The sequence below is a fragment of the Tetrao urogallus genome (genome assembly GCF_951394365.1).
Source record: "Tetrao urogallus genome assembly, chromosome: 20".
NCBI lineage: Eukaryota > Metazoa > Chordata > Aves > Galliformes > Phasianidae > Tetrao > Tetrao urogallus.
This window is the reverse complement of record NC_136833.1, coordinates 5,862,753-5,888,456: the sequence shown is the minus strand read 5'-3', so window position 1 is coordinate 5,888,456 and position 25,704 is coordinate 5,862,753. Positions and strand designations below refer to the sequence as shown.

The 25,704-nt window shown below is 53.6% G+C and overlaps 6 protein-coding genes across 6 annotated transcripts; 3 read left to right on the top strand and 3 right to left on the bottom strand.

Moving 5' to 3' along the window:
* Positions 1-64: 64 nt before the first annotated feature.
* Positions 65-3,810, bottom strand: KIF12 (kinesin family member 12; the record flags this gene model as incomplete). The annotated part of the gene is given in 18 exon segments (XM_079544965.1): positions 65-129; positions 207-334; positions 412-632; positions 707-860; positions 994-1,247; positions 1,326-1,430; positions 1,513-1,631; positions 1,711-1,840; positions 2,038-2,129; positions 2,203-2,521; positions 2,596-2,671; positions 2,799-2,920; positions 2,994-3,072; positions 3,163-3,216; positions 3,449-3,534; positions 3,538-3,567; positions 3,569-3,616; positions 3,733-3,810. Coding segments are annotated over 18 exon segments (2,160 nt in total).
* A 339-nt stretch (positions 3,811-4,149) lies between these two features.
* On the top strand, positions 4,150-4,773 carry SEBOX (SEBOX homeobox; the record flags this gene model as incomplete). Its single annotated transcript, XM_079545221.1, has 2 exons — positions 4,150-4,413; positions 4,540-4,773. 2 exons carry the CDS (start codon positions 4,150-4,152, stop codon positions 4,771-4,773), a joined length of 498 nt encoding a protein of 165 aa, XP_079401347.1.
* Positions 4,774-5,767: 994 nt separating this feature from the next.
* VMA12 (vacuolar ATPase assembly factor VMA12) lies at positions 5,768-7,806 on the bottom strand (the record flags this gene model as incomplete). The annotated part of the gene is made up of 6 exons (XM_079545047.1): positions 5,768-5,863; positions 6,005-6,117; positions 6,450-6,489; positions 7,315-7,404; positions 7,482-7,555; positions 7,635-7,806. 6 exons carry the CDS (start codon positions 7,804-7,806, stop codon positions 5,768-5,770), a joined length of 585 nt encoding a protein of 194 aa, XP_079401173.1.
* A 155-nt stretch (positions 7,807-7,961) lies between these two features.
* On the top strand, positions 7,962-14,908 carry POLDIP2 (DNA polymerase delta interacting protein 2; the record flags this gene model as incomplete). Its single annotated transcript, XM_079545175.1, has 11 exons — positions 7,962-8,137; positions 8,776-8,857; positions 9,471-9,568; positions 9,976-10,072; positions 10,474-10,549; positions 11,103-11,210; positions 11,381-11,517; positions 12,495-12,521; positions 12,709-12,834; positions 13,250-13,329; positions 14,728-14,908. 11 exons carry the CDS (start codon positions 7,962-7,964, stop codon positions 14,840-14,842), a joined length of 1,122 nt encoding a protein of 373 aa, XP_079401301.1. The 3' UTR covers positions 14,843-14,908.
* A 2,316-nt stretch (positions 14,909-17,224) lies between these two features.
* On the top strand, positions 17,225-23,123 carry TSR1 (TSR1 ribosome maturation factor; the record flags this gene model as incomplete). Its single annotated transcript, XM_079545119.1, has 15 exons — positions 17,225-17,324; positions 17,403-17,506; positions 17,715-17,931; positions 18,003-18,137; positions 18,659-19,083; positions 19,404-19,563; positions 19,894-20,060; positions 20,341-20,543; positions 20,850-21,012; positions 21,126-21,236; positions 21,569-21,701; positions 22,115-22,231; positions 22,523-22,663; positions 22,775-22,849; positions 22,945-23,123. 15 exons carry the CDS (start codon positions 17,225-17,227, stop codon positions 23,121-23,123), a joined length of 2,430 nt encoding a protein of 809 aa, XP_079401245.1.
* A 650-nt stretch (positions 23,124-23,773) lies between these two features.
* SRR (serine racemase) lies at positions 23,774-25,649 on the bottom strand (the record flags this gene model as incomplete). Its single annotated transcript, XM_079545289.1, has 7 exons — positions 23,774-23,971; positions 24,253-24,462; positions 24,636-24,710; positions 24,776-24,895; positions 24,976-25,079; positions 25,284-25,419; positions 25,491-25,649. 7 exons carry the CDS (start codon positions 25,647-25,649, stop codon positions 23,774-23,776), a joined length of 1,002 nt encoding a protein of 333 aa, XP_079401415.1.
* Between the last annotated feature and the right edge of the window lie 55 nt (positions 25,650-25,704).

Here is a 25,704-nt window from a genome sequence, read left to right as displayed (position 1 = left end):
TTGTGCGGTCGCTGTAGCACGCCGTTGTCCCCCAAGTGTCCCTATCACGGTGTGAGTGCAGCGCTCAGATTAGCTCCTCCAGCCACTCCAAGGCCTCTTCCCACTGCAGCACAGGGATGGCTCCGGCAGCTGCGAGGCAGAAGCACTGGGGTCAGGTCTGCAGCGTGCTGGGGTCGGGCTTGTAGCCCCACAGAGCCTGACCCCACCTCTGGGCTCTGGTGGTCCTGGCCACGGTGGGGCTGAAGGGACGACCCTTCCCTCGGTGCCCGCTGCCTCCTGGCTATCCCGTGGCACTGCGTGCTGCCGCAGTGAGCTCCAGCTCCTGCCCTGGCTCCTGTTGTGAGGATGCATGAGTGAAATCCCAACCTCCCCACAAGTCTGGGACCTTTTTTCCTCGCTCTCAGCTCTCACCGCTTTCCCTTCTGCGGCCAACAGCTGGGCATGGTGCCATCATCCTGGGCAGGCAGCGGGAGGCTGGCACTTCCCTTGTTGGGGACAGGCAGTATGTGGGAGCCAAGCAGAGCCATCGGGTTGCCCCCGCACCCTGCCACCCTCTGTAGTGGGACTGATCCTACCTGGGACACAGTGGCATTGGTGCAGCACTGGGGGCAGCTGGAGGCAGGAGGCAGCTTCTGCAAGAGGCAGAGGGCAGTGGGTGTTGGCACAGTGTCACCATGTGTCATGCATGCGGTCATCAGGGACTCACCGGCAGCCGATGTGCAGAGGTGGGCATCATGTTGGGGTGCCGGGGCCATGAGGGGTGGCTGAGTGGGAGGGGGATGCTCCGGTGTGGGGCCTGGCTGTGGGATGGGATTGTCGGCATGTCACCACTGCTGGGGCCTGGGAGCAGCTGGGGCTGCCTGGGGAGCAAAGGGAAAAGAGCAGGGCAGCAGAAGCCTTTCTGAACCCCGCAGCCCTGGGAGAGGCACTGACACACCGGCTGCTGGAGACCCTCTGCTCTTGGGTCCCGTGTGTCCCGAAGGACCCCCATACCTGAGCTGCTCATTTTCCACCACAAAGTCCCGCAGCAGGCCATAGAGGCTGGGCCAGGCTGGAGCTCCCTCCGTTGGGATCTGCCCTTCAAGGGGGGGGCAGTGCAGCCCCCCAAGGCTGTACCTGCCCACCCAACCGGGCCCTGGCACCTCCCTGCTCCTGGGCAGGCTGAGCTGCTGCCGCAGGGAGAGGTTCTCCAGCTGCAGTGCCCGAATCTCCTCCTCTAAGGTTTGCAGCAGCTTCTCCCGAGGCACCTGGAAGCACCAGGGGATGGATCAGGGTGGGGGTTCCACGGTGGGGGCTGAGCATCCCCCCCCTTCCCACATTCGTACCCTGTTGGCCGTGGGTCTGGTGGTGACCCTGCGGGCTCTGCTGGCGTAGTGCAGCGTGCTCAGCGTCTCTGAGAGGCAGCGCGAGGACGGGGAGATGCAGGCGACCTGCCAACGAGTTGAGCCACCCTGTCCCCATTCAGTCTTCCCCTCTGTGGGCCTCCCTGGCTCCATGTACCTCCTCTCATACCATCAGTGTGACCCCTGAGCCACCCAGTGAGCGGGCCAGCAACCGGGTGAGCTTGCTGTCCCGGTAGGGGATGTGCATCCGCTTTCCTCGGGGCTTGGCCAGCAGGGAGATGCAGTGTCCTACAGGAAGAATGAACTGCAGAGCATGCAGTGGGGTGGCAGTTGGGTTCTGCAGCCCACAGGGTCTCTCAGCTCTTACCCAGGGCCAGGAGGCTGCGGTTGATGTTGTTGGCCTCCACGGAGAGCTCCCCACTGGAGCCAGTGTCCTTCACTCGCTCACTGCCGGCCAGATCCACAAAGCACAGCGTGCCCTGCTTGCTGGTGCCAGGCTGGGGAAGCACACTGTGGATGATGCTGCTGTCCTGCAACCCACCCATCCCTCCCTCGTTGTGTAAACCCCTGAGTTTGGGATGTGGTCTGTGCCGCTCTGCCCAGCACCATCAAAGCATCCTTGGGGCTGGAGGACCCCCCCCAGACCCCAATCCCCCATCCCTCCCCGTGTCCCCACAGCAGGGGAAGGGCTCACTGCTCGGCTGTGGATGTGGATGGTCAGGATGGCGTGGCTGCGGCTCGAATGCCCATTGAGGGCGTGCGCAGAGGTCTGTCGCCTTTGGGAACCTGCTGGAACAGAAAGCTGCAGGGGGACCTGGCGAGTACCCCCCATGCATACCCCAGCCCCACAGCCCAGCACCTTGCAGGAGCAGCTCGATGACAGCCTCCAGGCTCTCAAACTCCACGCTGAGCTGGTTTTCTACGTAGAAACCACGAGTTTTGCTCCAGCGCAGGGGTAGGGAGCGTGGCGGCCCTGCACTCAGCAGATCCCTGACCTTGGGAGTGGCAGAGGAGTCAGGAGATGTCAGTGGGGCTGGCAGTGGGGCTGGGTGGGTGCTCACCTGCTCGTTGTAGATCTCCAGGTAGGAGGCACTGAGCGCCAGGCCGGTGCCACGGCTGTGCTCCAGGAGGCAGGAGAAGGACCGCTGCATCAGCCCCAGCAGCCCTGGGGCATCACTCTGAGGAGATGCCACGAGGTCAACGGATCACACCACATCAGCACCTGTCCTATTAGTGGGTGCCAGCGTGGTACCTGTCCCAGAGGGCCCATCAGGGTGTAGGTTTTCCCCGAGCCTGTCTGTCCGTAGGCGAAAACAGTGCAGGAGAAGCTGGGGGAGATGCTGAACCTCAGGCACGGCCCCAGGTCGTGGCAGAGGGATGCCACCTCTCGGCACTGTCCGGGCAATGCAGACATCCTGGTGCCGTCTTTAGGGTGTGGGACATATGGGGGCTCACCCTTCCACTGCCAGCTCCACCAGCTGCTGCATGCCGCTGCCCTCAAAGACGGCCTCCTGTGAGGCACCCGCATCAAAAACGGCACTGAAGGTGAAGGTGGCATCGTGCCTGGCTGCACTCACCTGGGCACGGGGACGGCGGTGGCTCAGGAGGGGGTCACAACCCCTGGCCCCACCGCAGGGAGGTGGCACTTACATGGACGGTGCCGTTGCCCAGGCTGTGCACTGCGTGCCGGTCACCCCGACGCGTCTCTGTGCAGGTTAGTGGTCGGACCCTGATTGGGGGGGACACACAGAGGTGGCACTACGTGGGGATCCTCGGGGATCCCACTGTGATACTGGCCTGGGAAACAGGTGACACTGACCTCAGCACCACTCTCAGGCGTGTTTCTCTGCCCTCCTGCTCCTCGCGGCGGCTCCTGGGGGGGACAAGGGGCAGTGGGGTGGAGGAGGCACCCCTGGAAGAGGGACCTGAACATGCACGTTCCTCCTGCCCCACTGTGCCCCAGCAGATGGTAGGGAGTGATGTCCTACCATGTCCCCGTGCAGGGACCCCCCTGTCCTTTCTTCCCTGGCCTTTTTGCAGTGGCTTTTATCAGTGGTGGCTGCTCAGGCCCTGGGCTCAGCCCCTTCCATTTCCCCCAGACTTACAGTTGCAGTTGGCTCCGTGGGAGCACTTTGGGCCGTGTTCCTGCTTGGGGCCCCCAGCCCCGCTCCTCTTCTGCCTCCATTCTCCCTCAACACCCCTCGCTCAGGGCGGCAGCAGTGCCTGCTTGGCCCCGGTGGGATCCACCAGCAGCCAGCTCTGTCTGCCCCACACAACCGGTACCACGGCTCCTGTTAAACATTGACTGGTGCCAGCCCTGCAGGAGGGTGGCATGGGGGGGGGTTGAGGCTGGGGGGCAGGCGACGGGTGCTGCATGGGGTCACTTCACCTCAGGAGGGATGTAGGAGGTCTCAGCATCAACTGCATTTCCCAACTTAGTGACACTGGATCTCCGAGCCTCCTTCATGGCTGGGGTCCCTATGGATCCGATGGGGGAAAGGCTTTGGGAACTGTCGGGTTGCCCAGTAACTGGGCAAATTGGGGTTACTGGTGCTGGGAAAGCAGCTCCTGGAGCTGTCGGGTTGTCGGTACAGGGAACTGCTGGGATTATGTGACACTGAGGGCACTGACGATGCCCCCGGGATGCTGCCGTCGGAGGGCACTAACCAGGACCGGCCCCAGGGAACCGCCGGGGGGGAAAGGCAGGGAGGGGGGAATCGATGAGCACCGCCCGCTCGGGGCGGTCCCAGCCCACCGGGAAAGGATAAAAGCCGGGCTGGGAGCGGGTCAGGGGCAGCCGGGCAAGATGAGCGCTGCCCCAGGCACCTCCCGCGCCCCACAGCCGCTGCTCCGCTTCCCCGACGGGGCGGGCGGTCCTGCGGCGGGGACGGAGAACCGAGCTCCGGGGCCCTTCCCCTGCCCTGGGGGACCGAGGAAGAGGCGGCGGACCACGTTCAGCCGGGGGCAGCTGTCAGAACTGGAGAGGGCTTTCGCCGCTGTGCCCTACCCGGACATCGCCACCCGAGAACGCCTTGCTGAGCTCACGCAGCTGCCTGAAGCCAAGATCCAGGTGAGCAGAGCTGGGACCCCCAAGACCCCCCAACCTCCCTCCATCCTTCCCGAGGTCTCCATCCTATATTCCCGCCCCGTTGAATTGTTCCCATAGTCTCATGGTTCCCCCCATTCCCTGACCCAGGTCTGGTTCCAGAACCGCCGTGCTCGCAGGATCCGCAGCGCCAAACCGGAGCCACCACTGTCACCACCAGCAGGGGAACAGGATCCACCCGTGGTCACCCCCGAAAGCACCATCCCTGTCCCCACGCTGCCACCATCGAGAGCCCACAGCCCTGCATGGGGCCTCCCCACCTCGCTGGGCTCTATCTCTGACCTTATCTACAGTGCAGCCATCACCAATCTGGGCGAGCCGTAAGCGGGGTGCGCTGGGGCTTAATGCCCTGAGTTCATTAGGGGGTGGAATTACTGCTGGGCCCAGCGGTCCCTACGATGCCATCCAATATCCTAAATGCTGGTGCAGCCGTGACGGGGCCAGCTCCCAATCAGCCCCCCTAATACCAACTAATCTTTTGGAAAAAATACCTTAATCTGAGGCAGGATCCGCGGATGATTGTGGCGTGGCCGCCCCTAATCCTCAGGCACGTTTGCAGGTGCCGGCAGATTTCCCCGTATCAGATATTAAAGCGTGTTCACTGAAGGGCTTAGCTGCCATCAGAGCATTAATCACCGTGTCCAGCTGTGGCACAGTGCCCACCCAGCAGGTGTCTGGATCCCCGAGGCCCAGCAGAGTCCCCTCCCCTCTGCACGGCCATGGGGGCACTCAGCGAGTTCCGCTCTCTGCTCCACGGCACCCCAGGCTCCTTTTGGAGCTGCCTTCCTTCCTCAGCCAGAGAAAATGGGTTTGGTATGAGCTGTGCTGGGAGTCAGGTGCCAACTCCAACGTGGTCACACCAGGCGTTGTCATGCTGGACAGATCTGTGTGGAAGGCAACCATCATCACGTACTGTCAAGCTGACAATGAGTGAGTACTGCTGTCCCTACAACGGGCAGGGGACCAGGTGGGAGCAGGAAGGACAGGCTAAGAAAGAGCCCTGGTTTGCACAGGAGACAGCAGGATGTGATGCAGAGGGAGAGGGAAGATTCATGGCTGGCTGTGATGTCTTTTAGAGGCCAGGTTAGCGTGCTGCGTGGCAGGAAGGAGGTTGAAAACATACACTGTTACTTAATTCTATAATAAAATGACAGAAACTTTACAGAGTAACTGAGACAGCAACAGCTTGTAACCTCCTGTGTGCCGGGGTGGTAACATCCACTAGAGAACAGTCCAGAGATAAGATGCCCCAAACAAATGACTCGTGTAGTGGGCAAAAGCCACCAGCAGGAGCCTCAATTGCAGGGCATGTGTGTGGTTATAGTTTCCCAAGGTCTCCTTCAATCGTGCGCACCATCACATACAGTTCAGCCAAGCCAACCACCGAGGCCACAATCACTGCTGACAGGACACGCTGTGGGTACAAAAAGAAAGAAAAGTGACCGTGTGTGTGTGTGTGTGTGTGTGTGTGGTTGAGCTGCTGCCTGGTGCTGGGCAGCATCTGCTGCTCCTGCCAACAGGTTCTGAGCTGGTTCTGAGGCCGTGGCCAACTCACCGCCGCTGTCTCCACAAAGAGATACTGGCTGCCCAGGTATGTGCAGGCAAACGCAGCCACCACGGTGACAAAGAAGTTGAATATGGTGATGACTACAGCTTTAACAGAGCGAACTGCAGAGAAACGGGAGAGAGGAGGGATTGGTGAGGGGCAAGCTGTAATCCTGCTGGCTGAATCTGCCTGCGACTGCCTCAGCTGGGCTACAGGAATGCTTGTAAATTCATGTTTTACACCTCTAGAAATACTTTTCAGAACTACAGACTGGCTGCTCCTTTACTGGAGGAATACCTCGAGCATTTCAGGGAGGTGCTGTTGCTCAGAGAGGAAAGGGCTGGCTGAGGCCAACCACAAGTGATGTGATGGCTCCTGTGTCCAACTGCTCTGCTGTTGCACCAACTTCTCTGCTACGTACCATCAGGTGTCAGCAGGACAAACAGCCACTCACCTTGCCTCCCGAATTCAGCTAATGTCCCATGGTTCATATCCTAAAAGAAGGGATTAAAACAACTTGTGTTCCACTGTATTTTAACATTATTTGCAGAATAAAAGCAATAGCAAAACCCTGTCCAGTTTCTAAGACCTGCTGAGAGCTCTGGACAGCTTCTGCTGGGCCTTGGCAGCTGTTGGATGGGCTGCAGGGGAGCAGCAATTCCACGGGGCCCACATTTTTCTGGATTTATGCTTGCGGTTTGATTCATTGACAGTGAGAAGGGAAATTTCTAATCAAAGCATTTCTTGGGGTTTGAGCATGTTCTCAGATGGAGATTTGTATTTAACAGACCTCAGAGGGTCTTGCCTTGAATTGTGATGTGATAGCAGGCAATGCCCACATACACATGGGAGCATCCTGAACTTAGAAAGCCAGACTCAAACAAGAGATTGAGAGCATCAGCTTCTGCTCTTCATGTGAGCATCAGCTTGAAGATGAACTGGTGTGTAACACCAACCTGGCAGCCTGGCTACTTTATTATTTTGCCCTTAAGATAGAGATGGATTTTCTTCCAACTTCCCCCAGTTTTGCCTCGGGAGCACTGAAGGTACAGTGTTCACAGAATCATAGAACATCCTGAGTTGGGAAGGGATCCATAATGATCATCAAATCCAACAGAGAGAGAGCTGTCCAGCTGCTTCTTGAACTCCAGCAACTCAGTTCCATGTCTGCTGCCCTAGGGAACTTGTTCCAGTGCCCCAACACTCTTTGGTAAAGAACGTTTTCCTGATATTCATCCTGAACCTCCTCTGCAATTGGACACACTAGCGGGGGTTGGATTCCCATCCCTAGGTGGGAATTCTCCCTCCAGGCCCCTCACCTGCCTGGTGACGTTGCGGGTCATCCGCCGGTACTCCTCATTGGCCAGCTTGGCCTTTATCTGCTCCAGCCTGGCCACCAGCTCGGGGTTCTGGGGGAAGGCCGCAATCACAGTGAGGGCCTCGGGAGGTGGTGGCAGCTCCCAGCCCTTCCCCAGCCCTCACCTACCCGCGGCTGCACCGGCACTTCGGGCAGGGCGATGTCGCTGTCTCTCAGGAGCTCGTAGAGAAACAGCGGGGATCCTGCGGAGGGCAGAAAGGGGCAGTTAACGGCGACGCGCGGTGCGGCGAGGTGCGGCCCAATAGGCCTCGCGCGGCCTACCTGCCTCCCGCAGTCCGCTGTGCAGCCTCCGCAGCAAACTGAAGGGCACCACGGAGCCTTTGGAAGCCACGGCCTCCCGCAGCTCGTCCCGCAGCGCTGCGGGAAGCCCGGACAGCTCCTCGCTTTCCACCGCCCGCCTGAGCCGCGCTCCGGCCCGAATCGCCGACGCCATCTTGCCCGGCTGGTCGCCTAGGCAACGCGAAACACCATAGAGCTCCGACGTGCCGGCGGACTAGAGCGCCGCCGGGGGAGGAAGTGGGAGGGAGACACTTCCGGGAAGCGGAGGACCGGAAGTGGGCCCGCGCTGTAGTGTGGGCCGGCGGCGGGATGTCGGGCGGCGCGGCACGGCGGTACTTGGCGGCGGCGCTGGGTCGGTGCCGTGCCCGCGGGCTGCCGCTGTGGGAACCGCTGTGGGAGCCGCTCCCGACCCGCGTGCCGCGGGCTCTGAGCGGGGGGAGCGTCGCGGCCCTCTCGCTGCTGCCGCGGAGGCACCTGTCGTCGCGGTGAGGCCTGTGAGGGGCGGGCGTGACGGCGGGGTTCGGGTGGGTCGGAGGTTATTGGGGCGTGTGAGGCGCTTTTGGTGTGCGTGGGGGGTCTGGGAGTGTTCAGGTGGGTCTGGGGGTGTTCGAGTGGTTGAGGGGTTCTTGGGGCGGGTGAAGGGGTGTCGATGTGGTTGAATTTTGGGGATTTTTGTGGTTGGATTTGTGAGGGGGTGTTGGTGGATCAGGTTTTTTTGGTGCGTTTGAGGAGTGTCGGGGGTGAATGAGGGGGTATTGGGGTGGGTGATGGGGTATTGGAAGGGGTTTTCAGTTGCATCAGATGTTTTTGGGATGCGTGGGGTTGTTTGGGTTGTGCTTGGGTTTGAGGGAGGGGCATTCAGGTGAGTCAGGGACCACAGGGGCAGGTGGAGGATGTTGGAGTGCTTGGAGAGGGATTACTGGGAGACTGGGGGTGACTGGAAAAGGGAGGGAGGTCTGAGGGGGGGGGCACTGGGGCAGAGGGCAGTAGGTGCTCATGGGAATGTGTGAGGTACAGGGAGGGGGCTCTGGTGCTATGCATAGTGCTCCCAGCTCTGGGCACGCTGCCCAGCATGGCCCGTGTGCTGCCCTGCACAGCCAGCAAAACCTCTGTCCGCTCCTAGGAACCGTCTGGAGGGCAAAGTGCTGGAGACAGTGGGAGTGTTTGAGGCACCAAAGCAGCATGGCAAATACGAGACGGGTCAGGTGAGCTGTCCTGGCGAGCAGAGCATGGGAAAGAGCTTCTGCTCATCAGAAGGCTGTGGCATAGCAGTGGAAGGCCAGAAGTGTCACAGTTTGGTGTTTCTTGTGTCTGCTGTGTTGGCAGTTTGTCAGTCATCTGACAGTAGCAAGTTGATAAGAATCTGCAACATGCCACGTCTGTTCACATGGTGGTATTTGCTCTCCAGTTTTAATTTGTTTTCTCTCTTTAGCAGCAAAAGGGAGAACTGCTGAATCTGAGAAATAGCTAACCTTCTCATTTCTGCATATACGACTTTCACATGTTTCTGTGTTTCTGAGCAGTCTTCCATCCCTCTCTCCTTTCTGCACTTCTTTTGTTCCATTACTTTATTACTGGTTTAACCATTTGTTTTATGGGATAGAGGCAAGGCAAACTTGTACTCGTTTCACATTATGTTCCCTCTGTGTTTCTGCTGTAGTGATTGTCCTGTATTCCCATGTAACAAATTCTACTTTAGTTAACAGATATTTTTTTCTTTTGATACTTTCCAACAGAGGCCTCGTGGGTTTGTGCATTTTGTTGTATCTAAGAGTGAAGTTTGCTGTGTATTCAAATGCAACTGTTTGTTCCTTTCAGCTATTTCTTCACAGTGTGTTTGGCTATCGAGGAATAGTTCTGTTTCCCTGGCAAGCTAGGCTCTATGATCGAGATGTTGCTTCTCCTGTCACAGAAAAGTAAGGATTCTTTCTAGTTTATGCAATTATATTGACACTTATTAGCAAGTTTCATGCTTGAAGCAATGAAGTTTTTTAAGGAGAACATTAGTGTGGTTCTGTTTTATGTGAGGGTAAACTGGAATAGATGTGCTCAAACAAGATACTGCATTAATTTTCTGTTAATTAGAGGCAGGATGACGGAAGGACGAAGGAAGAGAGCGTGTATGTGTGAGAGAGTGAGAAACTGGAAATGGAATTGAATGACTGTGAAATGTATTTTAAGAAGTTATTGTTATGAATGTGCTCGGTCCTGGTGACAGCAGTTTGCTGCCATCCTGAAGTGAACTCCTTCCCCTTGTGAGCAGCAGATGAAGCAGGGGTTGGTGAGCACACACTGGAGCTCAGCGTTCTGCTTTTCTGTTTAGGAGCGAGAATGTAGCAGGCCATGGTTCCAAAGAGGTCAAGGGCAAAACACATACTTACTATCAGGTGCTAATAGATGCTCGGGACTGTCCACACATTGTAAGTAACCAATATCATCCTGGTATTGAAATTAAGGTATCTTCTCCAGTGTGCATGCTTTTCTTCCAGTGGCTATAAATCTATGTAGTTACTGTTCATCAAGTCATAACTGCCCTGAAGAAAGTATCCTGGAATGTCGTGTGCCTGTTTTCTGGATTGTTTTTCCCCTTTCTAACCTTATTTCCTCATCCTTTTGGTGTTTCTGTTTTGTTATGTGTAGGCAATTGTGAGTTGCAGCATTTTTGAATTGAGGGAAGAATTAGTCTAGAAATATTAGGAGGTGAATCGGTCAAATGAAACAATTGTAAAGCACTTCAGAAAGAGCAACAGTAAACTGAAATGTCACTGGAAACTGGCCCCCAAAAATCTGCACTGAAAGACACAAACCTTCCTTTTCTCAGTCCCAGAGGTCGCAGACAGAAGCGGTGACGTTCCTGGCAAATCACGATGACAGCAGAGCCCTCTATGCTATACCAGGTTAGTGAAATGCACTTCTGACTGCTGTGGAGATGTGATTACTCATGGAATGAGCTCAAAAAAAGTCACACAGGGCCAGCTGCTACCAGTGCAGCAGCACTGCATGTAGGACGTTGCTGTAGTAGAGCTGCTTGTGGTGTGGGGCCCTGTTTGAGGTTTGTCAGACTGTGATAAAGGCATGGCTGCTCAGAGCTGCTGAGACATAGATGCCATATGCATGCTCTGTCGCATACAGGCCATTCTTTATTCATTCATGCTTTGCTCCCAGGACCACTAGCTCTCTTTCTGTCCTATGTGTTTCCTGTCCAAACGCCTTTTGTGGCTGTACAGTCACTTTGCAGCCCCTATTTGGAATTCACCCTGTGGAGAAATCTCACAGCCAAGGTTATTGGTAGCCAATTTCCTCCCATCGTGCTTGCAATCATAGTTTTGGCATTGGTTTCTGCTGCCAAAATCCTTTTCTTCCTGCAAGTGTAATCTGTTTCACTGTCAGGGGACTTCTGAGCAGCTCTCTGCTGGAGATGTTCCATGGCTTTGGGGGTTTCTTTTTCAGGTTTAGACTATGTAAGCCATGAAGATATCCTTCCCTACAGCTCCACTGATCAAGTGCCCATCCAGCATGAGCTCTTTGAGAGATTTCTCATGTATGACCAAACAAAAGGTAATCTTTGGCCTCATGGTGCTGTACCATATCTAAAATCCATCCATCATCTTGGACACAGTATAAAACTTAGGGTCTGCTGTGGATTTTTGTTACACTAAAGCTTCTTTAAAGTTATTTTTGTGACTGTGTTGTTACATTATACTTAAGTACTCCTTCCCTGCTTGCAGTTCCACCTTTTGTAGCACGGGATACACTTTGTGCATGGCAGGAAAAGAACCACCCCTGGTTAGAGCTCTCTGATGTGCACCGGGAAACCACAGAGAACATTCGAGTCACAGTCATCCCTTTCTATATGGGCATGAGGGTAGGTCTGTGTTACATCTTGCTGTTCTGTGATCTGTTTAACTTGTATGTTTTGGGGGTTTTTTGTTCTAAGGCCTGTTTACTGACTGAAAGTATTTTTTTGCTTACTGGAGAAATCACTTTTTGGCCCCATTTGCAATTTCATTGTCCAGCTTATGTATGAGCACGAAACTGCTTTGTCATAACTCCTTGGGGAGTAAGTCCTGTGCTTGGATTTCTCTTGTTATTTGTTGGGTAGGAAATACCCTGGACTTTCCTGCTAAACACTGACAGGAAGACATTTAGGAAAGCTTATAAATTTGTCCTTTACTGTACCAGAAAACAGCGGGGCATGTGTGTAATATTACTCCAGCAGACATCTTTGGTGCCACGAGCCTGTTACCCTGCCCAGCAGTGAGGTGCTGTGGGTGTTGACCTCTGTATCCTATCTCGAATGGAGGTTAGAACCCTCTGGATTTAATACACAACCATTCACTCTTCATAGTGTAGCATCTTGACGTGGACCATTTGAGACAATAAGGCTGTAATGGGCTTCTAAGCCAGGAATTACAGCAGCAGTTTGGTTTCTGAGTCTGGAGGAGTACAGCTGTGATGGGTGAATGTTCTGGTTTGAAATTGCAGCTTCCGTGGGCTCCAGCTGATTTTTGCCCTGACCTGTCAGAAAAACAGGTGCCTGAAGGCAAGGAAATGGGTGTTTGTGGATCTGTGAAGTGTGTGTAATTAACAAGGAGATCCACTCTCCTCTGTAGTCATGAGATCTGCAAATCTCCCACCTCATGACTGTGTCTAGAGCAGAGCCAGTGCCAGGCAGCAACTGCTGGACTGCTTTGGAGAGCAGCTGTCTGTGCTCACGTGAGTTGTCTGCATCACGCTGGCATGGAGAGAGAGCTCCTGTGCTTGTGCTGTGCTGACAGCTGAAGAGGTTTTGGCACTGAGCATTGAAGGGCAGCTGCTAAAGTCTTTTGTTTCTCTTGACAGGAAGCCCAGAATTCCCATGTCTACTGGGTAAGTGCCTTTTGTTTTGCGGAGCAGCTAAAGGGAAGGAGTTTATTTGCTGTGGCATCATTGCTGTGTGATAAACTCTGAGGGAGAGAGTAGCCCTTGCCTGGCAGCTGTTTCCCAGTACTGGCTATGGGTTATCAATTATTTGCAGCTGATTCTGGTTCTTGATGACAGTTTTTCTTCTGTCCAGTGGCGTTACTGTATTCGCTTGGAGAACCTTGACAGTGAAGTGGTGCAGCTCCGAGAAAGGCACTGGAGAATATTCAGCTTATCTGGCACCCTGGAAACAGTCCGAGGCCGTGGTGTTGTTGGAAGGGTAGGTATTGTGCAGCTGGATTGATTTGCCAGTGAATTGCTTAGTGGGCAATAGAAGTAGAATAGAAAACAGGAATGGAAGGAAAAAAAACACCCCAAAACAGAAGCTTTTTATGTGATGCTTGTATACGTGAACTGGAACTTCACACAGAATGTTCCTAAATTACTGACATTGGGAAAACTGGACTAATACATGAGACTGGATGTTACTCTCTGGGTGTTTTGTTTTCCATGGAGTTGGGAGAGATGCCGAGGCGTTAAGAAACAGAAAAGAGGAACTGGTGCCAAATAACATTTCTGAAGGTTGTGTGTGCATCTCTGGTTTTCTTCTTGGTGTGTAAATTTCCTGTTGACACCTGTCTGTGGAGGAATCATAAGATCCTTTGCTGATGTAGAGTGGTCTCTTGTTTTCTCAGGAGCCGGTGTTATCCAAAGAACAGCCAGCATTTCAGTACAGCAGTCACGTCTCCCTGCAAGCATCCAGTGGTCACATGTGGTAAGAAACACTTATTACTGCAGTAGTGGTTTAGATATGGGATCCCACAGCGCTCGACTGGGACACAGTTTGCAGTCTGAAGTGGTGGCTTGAAGTGAACTGGATGGGATTTGGTAGTTAGAGTGGGTCTTTGTGTAAGCTTCTTCATGGTAGTAATCCCAGTTAGGGGTAAGAAGATCTGCTGATTTCCTGCACTAAGAAGGCTCTAGGCTAATTATCCTCCTTCTCTGATCTTTGCTGAGCTGGATTTGAAAAGACATGAAGCAGTACTGCTTTACTCAGTTTCCCTTTCAGTCCTTGGCACGAGGCTCCGTGCTGGCGTTCTCTGGGCAGCAGAGGTGCTGTGCGGTGGTGCTCCCTCTTTGGGGGGGGCTGCTCTTTCACTGGGCTTGGATTCTGCTCCTGCAGTGCACTTTTGTGTTCACAAACAATTGGCACGTGGGGTTACTCCCAGTTTAGGCCAGCTAAGACCTTCAATTTAACTGGCATCCAGGTTCTCTCTTCTGTAAGGGCAGGTGGGGAAGCGCTCAGCCCGAGTTATTCTGCCCTATTGCATGGTTAAAGCAGTTTCCTTTTGTTTTGCATTTCAACTAGGTTAGCACATCTAGTGTTGTCTCTGGACAATAAATGTGCAGCCACCTCTTGCCTGCTGTGTGACAGGTCTCTGGCTTGTGCTTTTTGAGTAAATCTGTTTCAGATGTTAAGCTGTTTTGAAAATGCCTTTGAGTTGGGAAAAGCTCAAGAGCAGCTCTTTACCTATAGGCTATACCCTAGTTTGACATTATGCAATTTAATTGCTTGAATGTATGCCCTGAGGAATAAAAATAGTCGTAGTGTTGTTTGTTTTCCCCTCTTTCATGCATCCTGAAAAGAAGGCAAAGGTTCTGAAGTTCAGGGCAGTGAGAATAACAGGGCCGTGGCAAGTTCTTTTTGTGTTCAAGAACAGGTAGATTCAGTTCCTCCACACCCTTTCTGAAGGGCAAAGTAGACAAAATTGGCAATTGCTTCTGTAATGGGATTTCATATTAACACAGACAACTACTGGAGCTTCTGCCAAGAAATGAGAATCAGAGTTTACTTGCAATCATTTTGTAAAAATAGTTCGGATGGTTCCATCTCCTCTGGGGTGGGTGTGAGATAAACAGTGCTGCAGATGCTTGGAGTGCATTTACCTCCAGAAGGCTCCAATCATGACATCTTTATTCAGGAAATGTGTATTAGAGATGTGATGTAAACTGCCCAGGAGCCTTCCAGTAAATGAGTCATCCTGGCAAAACAGATGCTGAACCAGCCCCAGTCCCTCAGCAGGATATGGAAGAGATGTTTCTTAGCGCCTAGTGATGATTCCTAGCTGTGTCTCTCCCTGGCCTCAGCGAGATCTCTACCATTATTTTGCAGGGGTACTTTTCGATTTGAGAGGCCTGATGGCTCCCACTTTGATGTCCGAATCCCACCCTTTTCTCTGGAAAGCAACAAAGATGAGAAGACCCCCCCCTCCGGCCTGCACTGGTAGAGCAGATTGAGTGCTGAGACCCACAGAGAACTGTGTGTGTTGTAGATCTTTACCTTCCCTCCTCATGCTGCAGCCAGGAGAATGGAGCTTTTAAACATTTTAAACATTTCACTTTTAACCATTGTCTAACGAGGAGGCTCTTTTTTGAACTTTAGTACTGGCTCTCTCAGGCTGCTTGTAAACATAAGCTGTGCTACAATTAACCCTTCCCTTTGTGGCACCTGCTGGGGTTGGACCTGGGCAATGTAGATCTGTGTGGCTGCAGAAGACTGGCCCCCTCAGCAGGCCTGGCCCCTTTCCAATGTGTTGTGAATTCTCTGCAATGTGAGGTTTCTCTAATAAACTGGCCCTTCCAGTTGCAACCAGTCTTCCTTTATAAACTAAGGCCTAGAAGTTGCCTCCAGCTTGCCCTGGCTTCTTGCTCCTCTTCACCCTTGTGCAAAGCAGAGTCAGCCCAAACTTCTTGCTGCTTCAGAAGGCAGCGAGGAGGATGTCTTAGGGAGAAGAAATGAACTGCTGTACATCCTGACGAGGCACAGCCTTCTTGCAATGCTGCTGCTTTCTGGGCTTTAGCCAGCGTGTGGCAGAGCAGCCTTGTAAGCTATGCTCCTTGCTTTGCAGCTTGCCTGAGCTATGCGCTGGGGAGGTGATGCAAAGCCTGTTTTGTTGGAGAAGAGAGCATAGAGAGGGAAAGGTGTGTTGGCAGGTAGTGCTGAGCAGGCAGACACGGTGCCTTTTGAGCGTGCAGCACTGGGCTGCATGATGCAATAGTCCAGGGGAGCTGAAGGGCACATGAACAGCAGCCCCCCGTGTCCCGAGGGCTTACCTACCTCTAGCAATACATGATGTAGCTCTGTGTTTTCTTGGCAGTTTCTGCTCTGAGAGGAATACTTTTACCCAGAAAGCAGTCACCCGCAATGAGGTAGTGCTTGGCTTTTGCTCCTGCTTGCTTATTTCAGTACGGTGTGATTGTTATTATTATAATATTTTTTTGGGTAGTCTGCACAGGGGGCCCTGCCAAAGTGCAGGCACAGGTTGGTGAAATACTTGTAAGCTTACAGTGCGAGGGTTTGTGGGATTTTGCTTTTACCTGTGAAGGGCCTGGTCTCAGTGCACATCAGGTGTTAATATTCTTCACCAGCCTGAACTGCTCTCACCAGCTCCAAGGATTGCAGAGATCTGACATCGGCCTCTTCTGCTGCCCCTGGATGTCCTAGGCCCGGTCCTGGGTAACTTGTAGGGGCAGAGGTTGCCTTGTGATGGGAAACCTAGGTGGAAAACGTTTCAAACCATGTTCCTTCCCCTGGTTTTGCATAAATGGCAAGGGATAAATAACATATGGGCCTGTTTTTGCTGCTCCAGAAGTATCCCAGTTACCTCATGTCCTCTTCCCTCCACGTTTGGCTCTATATGGCAGTGCCACGTGGTCAGACAGTAGGAGAGACTGTGTGCTGCCCAGCAGCTAATGAACACCCATATAGGGAGAATTAATTACTAATGCTTAAACAGTGTTTATTTGTCACTGGTCTCTTAATTTTGTGACTTCTTTCCTGTCAGGTAGGACGTGATCTACATTTCTTTTAGAGTTAGAAGGTTTGGACCGCTTGTTTTAGGAGTAGGTAAGGATTGGTGAAGAGCAGCTCTCAGTTGACCCTCCCTCACACACCACTGTTGTGCTGCTTTCTTTGCAGGAGAAAAGAAGGGAATAACACAGTGCTGGGGGGAAGGTTCCTGGCTCATTTTTCATTTTTTCCTCCTTTGCAGTCGTTCAGTGGAGAACAGAGAAGCAGCCGCCCTGCTTTTCTTGAGTTACTGACTTCATCTTTCCTGGCAATTGCAACACTATTGTAAATATTTAACCTTACCAGCTCACCTGCTTGCATTCTGAGGGTGGTGTGGGCCTAATGCTTCCAATAGCAAGGGCAGTTGTGCTTCTGACAGATGGTGTGGGCCTGGGGGTACGACAGAACCTTGCTGTGCCAATCAGCGTGCAGTGCTGCCACAGCACAGGGCTGGGATGGGGAGCACGGAACGCTGCTGCCCGATCTGTGTGTGGAGCAGGACAGGACCAGCCCCAGGCCTGGCTTTGGGGCTCTTCCTCAGTCCCCCTTCCCACGGCTCTCCTGAAAGGGGCTTTTCTCTCCTCTGTAAATATCTGTATAAAGAACTCCTCAATAAAGCGCTGAAGGAACGGCTGGGCGTCCTGCCTGTCATTTCCCTCGCGTGCAGCCCCCTAAATGCTCCGCCATGCTGCACGGCCATCATCCCCCCCGCCGCCATCTTGAATGCGATCTGCGCTTTGCCGCCTACTCCGCTCCCTCACGTCGCCGGAAGTGACGCAAAACGCACGACCGGAAGTGGTGGTGGCGGCGTGAAGGCAGTATGGTGGCGAGCGGCGCGCACCGGGCCGGGCCCCTGAAGCAGCAGAATAAGGCGCATAAGGGCGGGAAGCACCGCGGGACGGCACAGCGCCGAGCTGGGGGTGAGGCGGGGCGACCCGTGGGGCTCCCCACCGCGTTCCCGTTAGCCTTATCGCCGCCTAACCGCTCGCTCTCCGCAGGCCGAGTCTCCGTCAAGGCGCTGCCGCACCGTCGGCGCCGAGATCTGAACAGGGTGGATCGACGGCACCAGGCGCTGCAGCTCCGCAGACAGCGCAAGGAGGCGGTGAGGGCTCGGGGGTTTTGGGCCTGGCGTGGGGAACGGCTGGTGGGGTGGGGTGTGAGGGTAGCTTTGTTGGACCGGGCTGCTTTGCGTCTAGGAGCTGGCTAAGCAAGCGCTATAGGACCGAGCTGTGGAGCTGCAGTCTCGATCAGGGATGTGAGATAGGAGCTGGATCTGGGATGGTTTTCACGCCATGGATCTTTGCCCATAGGTGCTAGCAGAAAAGCGGAGCTTGGGCAGCAGGGATGGGCCCCCACATCTCGTGGTCGTGGTGCCGCTGCACGCCAGGGCTGCAGCACACGATGCCCTCCGCCTGCTGCAGAGCCAAGATTCGGTCGTTGTCCACTTGGATGAGGGAAAAGCCGGCAGCTTTGTCATCCTTTCTCCCCGGCTCAAGCAGCGCTGGCGGTTTGTGACAGCGCAGGCAGGTGAGGAAGTTCGTGTGGGTCTCAGTTCTGTACCCCCAGCAGCCCCAGTAATTGAGGTGTCTTGTATGCAGGGGATCTGCATGCCGTCATGGACCTAGCAAAAGTTGCCGACTCCCTGCTTTTTGTCTTGGATCCTGCGGATGGCTGGGACAGCACAGGGGAGCACTGTCTCTCTTGCCTTTTTGCCCAGGGGCTGCCTAGTTACGGTGAGATGAAAATTCAGAGCTTCTACTGGGGTACAGGGTGAGTGGGGTGACTGAGGGGGGCCTTACTGTTGCAATAAGTAGAAGCTCTGTATGTTAGTAAGTAATCACAGGCCTTCTGGCTGTTCTGTTTCTGAGAGCAGGTCAGGTAAATGCTGTCTTACTGTCTTACTCTCCTGGTAGGGCAATGCTGGAGCTCTAGGTTTAAGTCTGAGATGTATGGTGGTTATTAGTATTGCAATGGCTGTCCAGTTGTGCAGAGCAAAAGGAGCGAGTTGGTTTCTTGCTGAGTTAAATTCCCAGACCTTATTTCCATAGTCAATTTAGTCTTAAAATCTTTTATCTGAAGACAGAAAATCTGTCTTTTTTTTTTTTAATGGGTGAAACCGCCTTTGTGACTTGTGTTGTCAAATGGTTTTCTGGTTATTTGAGCTGCAGGCATTGAAGTTAGCATTAATGCTTTGTGAAAGGGGTATAAGGAGGTTTGTGCTCTGATGGGGAACTCTGTTCTACGTCCTTTGTAGTTCTTGCTGTCCCAGGGGGCACTGATGTGCCACCAAAGAAGCGGATAGATGCCAAGAAGAAACTCACCAAAGCTATTGAGAAGTGGTTTCCAGAGGTCAAGCTCTTTCCCCTAAACACAGAGCAGGAGTCCTCAGTGCTGCTGAGGCACCTTGCTACCCAGAAGCAGCGGCATCTCGCTTTTCGGGACAGGCGGGCTCACCTGCTTGCCTATGCTGCTGAGTTTGTGCCCAGTCAGGAGTGTGACCAGATTGGGACCTTGAAGGTGTCTGGTTTTGTCCGAGGACGGACCCTCAATGTGAACAGCTTGGTGCATATTGTGGGGCATGGAGACTTCCAGATGAGCCAGGTGGATGCCCCCCCCGACCCTCTCTCTTTGAATCCCAGAGTGGTTAAAGAACAGAAGAGTCAGGACATGGATATGCAGGTTTGTGGGAGATCATGGCTTTGCTGTGCCCATTAAAACAGTGTTTCTAAACTTTCATTCAGAAAGTACGTTTGGGTTATGGGTGGTAAAGGGTGGGGGGGAAAAGGGAGTTTTATCAGAAGAGGCAATAGGTTCATTTTCTGCCAGTGAGCTGTGGCTCCCTTACAACATAACTGATGTTGACACTGGAGGGAGTTTGTGCTGTTTCTTGGATATTTTCTGGTAGCAAGGGCTGTGGGAGGAGCTGTCCTTGGCTTTAAACTGGTTATTAGTTTCAGATGGATAGCTTTACAGCTGGGGACTCTGCTTTTGCTCTTCAGGAAGACTCTGCAAATGGTCCTGATGAGATGGAAGAAGATGTTAAAATCCTGATGAAGGCAGATACAAGCAAACAGGAATCTTTACAGTCAGAAGTGGTTCCTGATCCTATGGAAGGGGAGCAGACGTGGCCAACTGAAGAAGAACTGCAAGATGCAGAGGGTGAATAGCAGCAGTATTTCTGTACCTTTCCCTTGTCCCTGTTAGAAAGGCTGTCAGAAGCCACCTGCTGGTGGGATAGCTGAAGGTGGCTGTGGACAAACAAGGGATTTTTTGTGACTTCTGTTCCTGGTTACCCTCACCTGACAGCAGGGCTGGCTGGTTTGCCTGACAACAGGGTTACATTTTAGCTGCCTTTTCTAGGCTTTGACAAATTCTGTTCTGGGAAACAGTGACTCTGGGCTCTAGAGGTGCGCTTAGTTCTTCTGGTGTAAATGCTGCTGAGCAAAAGGAGACTTGTACCTGTATTAACCATTGGTGGAATTCCCACAGCATCTCAGAAGGAGAACAAAAGGGTGGTGAAGGTCCCCAAAGGTACATCCAAGTACCAGGCTGCGTGGATTGTTGATGATGGAGAAGAAGGCAGTGAGGAGGAAGAAGAAGATGATGATGAAGATGATGATTTTGGTGATGATATGATGGAAGAGGCAGTTTCCCAGGTAATTCCTAAGAGCTGTTACTGCAATTGATCTTCTGGATACTGTTGTATAGCCTAGCTTGGTCCTGTCCTCGTAGCTTTCCCTATGTAGGAATACAACACTGAGATAAGACTTGCTTGGATTTCCACTGTTAAGCCTCTCACATCTATCCTGCTACTTCTGCTCTGCTAGATACCAAAATGGGGGACTGTGTTGTAGCTATGAATCACACTGTGCAAATACATACGGGATTTGCAGTGCTGCAGAGACATAACAGAGTGCCTGTACTTCTGTGTGTCAGGAGGGAGGAAGCAGTGGGGAGGAAGAAGAGCTTGCAGAGGAGGAATGTGAGACCGTGACCATGTCTGAGTGCATGCGGGATGACCAGTATGATGAGAAGGCGGAGGAAGATGAACAGATGCTGGAGAAATACAAACAGGAGAGAATGGATGAGATGTTTCCAGATGAGGTGGACACACCACGTGATGTGCCTGCCAGAGTCCGGTAAGAAACTACATGCGGTGATGGGAGAGGAGCTGGAAGGGGTTCTTCTCCCTGGTTTGTTGAGGTAGGGCAGGAAGCCTGTGATGTCCTAGCCGTGATGTCTGAACCTGGCTGAAGGACTCTTCTGAAGATGAACCCTTAGGCTCTGAGGCTTCCAGGGCAGATGCTAGCTGAGGCATTGTGCCACTCCGTGGGGCAGAAAGAACATGTCCTGAGCTGGGAGAGAGAGAGGAGCAAGGCGGAGTCCTAGCGTTAGTCCCTGTGCATTTGTGAATCAGTTTGTCTTTCCTGTTGTCTGTCCTTAAGGTTCCAGAAGTACCGAGGGCTCAAGAGCTTCAGGACTTCTCCATGGGACCCTAAAGAGAATCTCCCAAGGGACTATGCAAGGATTTACCAGTTCCAGGACTTCTCCCGAACCAGAAAGCACCTCTTCCGGCAGATAGAGAAAGAGGAGACTGAAGGAGCTTCGGTAACTCCACTGGATGCTGTTCTTGGTTCCCTGTCTAATCCTGGCCTTGTATCTGTCCTGACACTTTTTTTTCCTACTGCAAGAAGTATTCACAACTGATGCTCTGTTGGCAGGTTGGCTGGTATGTTACACTGCATGTCTGCAACGTCCCCGTGTCAGTGATGGAGAGCTTCAAAGAAGGGAAGCCACTAGTCCTGTTCTCGCTGCTTCCCCATGAACAGAAGGTGACTAAGTTGGGCTCTGTTGATTCCTTGCATGTGTGCAGCTCTTCATGTGATTCCCCTGATGGGTTGGAGAGGTTTTGCCTGCAGAAGGTTTGGGCTAAGATTTCCACGCACTGCTTGCACTTTGAAACCAGATCTTCCTGTGGTCAGAGCAGCCTGAAGCTTCCAGAGGTTTTCAGACTGGAGCATCTGGCTGGTTTGCACTGATGACCAGCAGTCATCTGGGAAACCACAGTGAAGGGAATTTGTCCCTGTTGCAATGTTTGCTTTCTGCTCTTGATGTTATTTGCCAGCCCTGCTGTCAGCGTCTCACAGCAATGTCCATCCTGCAGATGTCTGTGTTGAATTTCCTGGTGCGGCGGCATCCAAGCAACAGTGATCCAGTGAGGGCAAAGGAGGAGCTGATCTTCCACTGCGGGTTCAGGCGCTTCCGAGCTTCCCCTTTGTTCTCCCAGCACACATCAGGTTTGTGAGGGGACTGGTGGGGAGAGAACAGGTATGGCAGGATGTGGGGCCAGGGTTTCTAGGGCAGGAAGCCTGTGATGTCTTAGCCACGATGTCTGAACCTGGCTGAAGGATTCTTCTGAAGACACGCACCAAGGCGCTGAGGCTTCCAGGAGAGGCACTAAACAGTGGGGAGCTTGGGCAGCATGGTTTTCTGGTTCTGGCAAGGCAATGGCAAGTTCCATGCAGCGAGCTGGCAGCTCAGAGGATCACATTCATTCCCAGACACCCTATGCCAGCAGGGAAGTGCTGTGTGTAGCCTGCTATCTTTCAGCACGGAGCCCCTTTGCTAGGAAAGAAGGAGTTCAGTGGGGTTTCTCAGAGCTCTGAGGACTTTTGTTGGACTGAACTTGGTCACTGCTGTTCTATCCTAGCTGATAAGCACAAGCTGGAGCGTTTCCTGCGCCCGGATTCTGCCCTGGTGGTGACTGTTTACGCTCCCATCACTTTCCCACCTGTCTCAGTGCTTGTTTTTAAACAGAGAAGTAACGGTAAGTCGGATTAGTGCTGAGAGTGTGTTAAGAAATACGTGTCAGCAGGCTTTTCTTATACTTTTACTAGGAGTGCATCTATTCGTAAAGTGTGACTTGAAAAAAAGAAAAATACATGCTGTCTGAGAAAATTAACTGCTTTCATTCTCTGTTACCACTGGCACCTTTCTTCCTGCTGGGGGGCTGCTCTGGGCCTTGACCCATGTGGTGAAGGGGGTTGTGGTGAGGGAGGTGGTAATGGAGTTGCATTTGGTCACGCTACCCTGGTGTGTTAATTAATCTGTCTTGCAGGAATGCACGACCTCATTGCCACGGGTTCTCTGCTGGCTGTGGACCCGGACAGAATCATCGTCAAGCGGCTCGTGCTCAGTGGTCATCCTTTCAAGATCTTCACCAAGGCGGCTGTGGTGCGGTACATGTTCTTTAACAGAGGTATGGCCTGTGTATGCAGTGGGAAGAAGGGATGTGGAAACAGAACAACTGTGCCTTGTGTTTCTGTGGCAAAGCCTGTTGCTTATGTGCCATTTGTGTTTTGCTCTCTAGAGGACGTGATGTGGTTTAAGCCAGTGGAGCTAAGGACAAAATGGGGTCGTAGAGGGCATATAAAAGAGCCATTAGGTAGGTTTGGTTCTGTGTTTGTCTCTTATGATGAACAGGACGTGGTTTTCCGGGGGAGGAGTGACAACTAATGGCCTCTTCTGCTCTCTGCCTAGGGACCCATGGTCACATGAAGTGCCACTTTGATGGACAGCTGAAGTCCCAGGACACCGTGCTGCTGAACCTCTACAAGCGTGTTTATCCTAAATGGACTTATGACCCCTATGTCCCAGAGCCTGTGCCGTGGGTGAGGAGTGAGAGTGCACTGCCAGGGCAAGAGGTGGAAATGGAATAAGCCTCCAGGCACAGTGCTAATGCAGTTTGTGCCTCTCCGGCTGCTTTCTCAGCCTAAGCACGCTGTGCACACTGATGTCTTGGACATATCAGTGCCCAGGGTTTGTACTGGGGCAGCTGTCTCAACAGTTGGTGCTTAGGATAGACTAGAGTTATTTATTTTAATGGAAATGTTTTTCAAAAAATATTTAAGTCTCTAAGTCTTGGTGGTGGCGGCCAGCTGTAGAGGCCAAATGGGAATCTGTGAGCACCCTGCTGTTCTGTGAGCCCTATGGCTTGCTGGGACTTTTGTCTTCTTGCTCTGCCACAGCAGTGGGTGAGAGGATTTTGCAGTATCAGACAGGAGTTTGTTGGAGGTTGCTGATGACGGAGAAAGGTGAAACAGCAGCTGGGCAGTGGCTGGGTGCAGTCTGCTTCAAGGTCTGTTCCAGAGCAGGATGGCTGGGAAGGGGAGAAGCAGCAGTGCTTTGCTTTCAGGCTCCCTGTAGTCACCCTTTGCTTTGTAACCAAGTGATTCTGGGCTGCAGAGACCACCTCCATCTTTCCTTACCCCTTCACAGAAGCTTTCAAACCTCTGGCTTTGTTCATCTGGTTTTTAGTATCGTACAAATTCAAAGCCAGGTTCCTGCCACTGGATACGCTGCTCTGTTCTCAGTCTCTGTCCCCAGGGAGGTCTGTGAGCCAGGTCAGGGAGCTCAGGTCCACGTTTCCTCCACACAGCACGATGCAAACATTCTCCACCTCCCGGGGGACTGCCTGGAACTGCTCTGAGAGCACGGCTGCAACTCCCACACCCGCTGTTGGCTCAATCAGCAGCTTCATCCTTTCCCACACCAGCCGTGTGGCTCGCTGTTGGGACAGAACAGCAGCTGTCATCCCAGCAGCAAGTACGTGCTCCTCTAGGGCTATGGGGGGCACTGCATGTGCATCTGGCTCTGCAGCACATTGGGGAGGGAGAGCAGAGTTTCCACCAGCTCTTTCCAGCTGGAAAGAGTGTTGGTGTTTGCACAGCTGCTGTGGTGCGTAGGGTTTGCCCTGAGAGAGTGCAGGGATGAGAACAGAGGAGCAGAGCTTGGATGGAGCCAGCTGCCTGCTGGCAACTACGGGGAGGGGAGGCAGAGAGTGCTTACCTTGATTTCTTCCTCTGAGACGGTCAGAACGTCGTCGACCAAATCCCTAATGATGGGCCACGTGTTTTCTCCAATACTGGTTTTAACTGCATCAGCAATGGTGACTGGGGTATGGCGGTTGGGGGTCAGTTCCCCTCTCAGCTTGGACTGGTAGCAGTCATCTGCATTGCGGGGTTCAGCAGCAAACACTTTCACATCTGGTCTCAACGCCTGCAGAGACCAGGAGAGTCACTGTGTTGCTCTGAGTGCCTGTGCTGTGTTGCTGCGCTGGCAGGGGGCTGTGGTGCACACCCCCAGGCAGCCCGGATTTCTGTTCTTAGAGACAAGCTGCCCTGACAAAGGTGGAGATACAACCATCATCTCTAAGCTGTGCTGTTACTTACCTTGATGGCCACTGCTATTCCTGCAATCATTCCTCCGCCCCCAACAGGAACCACCAGTGCATTCACCTCTGGTGCCTGCGTAGAAAAGAAACGTGAGCATTTCTATAGCAGCTCTGTACCCTCGTGCTACATCCCCTCACCTGCTCCAGCACCTCCAGGGCAATAGTTCCCTGCCCTGCGATCACGGCTGGCTCCTGGTTGGGGTGCACCATGACTCCTCCTGTCTCTTGGACCACCCGTGCAGCTGTCTCTGCTCTGGACTAAAGGCAAAGCACAGCAGTTGGCCCAGCAGGGCAGGAAGCCGTGTCCTCAGTTGCTTCCCCCCTAACTCCTTCCTTACCTCATCACTGGGCTCGCACGGCACCAGCGTGGCCCCATAGGCACGGACGGCAGCTTGCTTACAGCGCGGGGCTGTGCGGGGCACCACGATGTAGGCAGGAATGCCTGTTGGGACAGTTGCGGGAGGGAATTTGCATGCTGCAAAAGGGGAATGGAGCCGGGCCGTGTCCGGAGAAGGGAGAGCCCTCCTGCTGCTCCGCAGGGCTGGGGCTGTTAGTGGAGCGGAGCTGAGGTGTGCTGCTGTCTGCTGCACAGGGATACGCCTTATATCTCACGCTCTGCGCGTTGACCTTTTCCCCCACGCGTTACCTTCATCCCGGGCCGCACGGGCGAGCGCCTGCCCGTGGTTCCCGCTGCTGTGTGTCACTACGGCGCGGGGCCGCTCCCGCCCTGCCTTCTCCGCCTCCTCCACGAGGATCCTGACCGCGTTCAGCGCCCCGCGGATCTGCAACGAGACGCGCCGCTGGGATCCGCTCCCCTCCCCCGGCGCCCCGGCACGGCACCGTCCCGTCACACCTTAAAGGAGCCGGTGCGCTGGAAGAGCTCGCACTTGAAGAGCAGCCTGCGGCCGGCCAGCCGCTGCAGGGACCCGCAAGTCAGCACGGGCGTGCGCCGCACGCGGCCCCGCAGCCGCTCCATCGCCGACTCCACGTCGGCCGCCCGCACCGAGCCCATGGCCGCGCCGCTCCCGATCGCGCCGTGCGCATGCGCGCGGTCAGTCGCCGGGCTC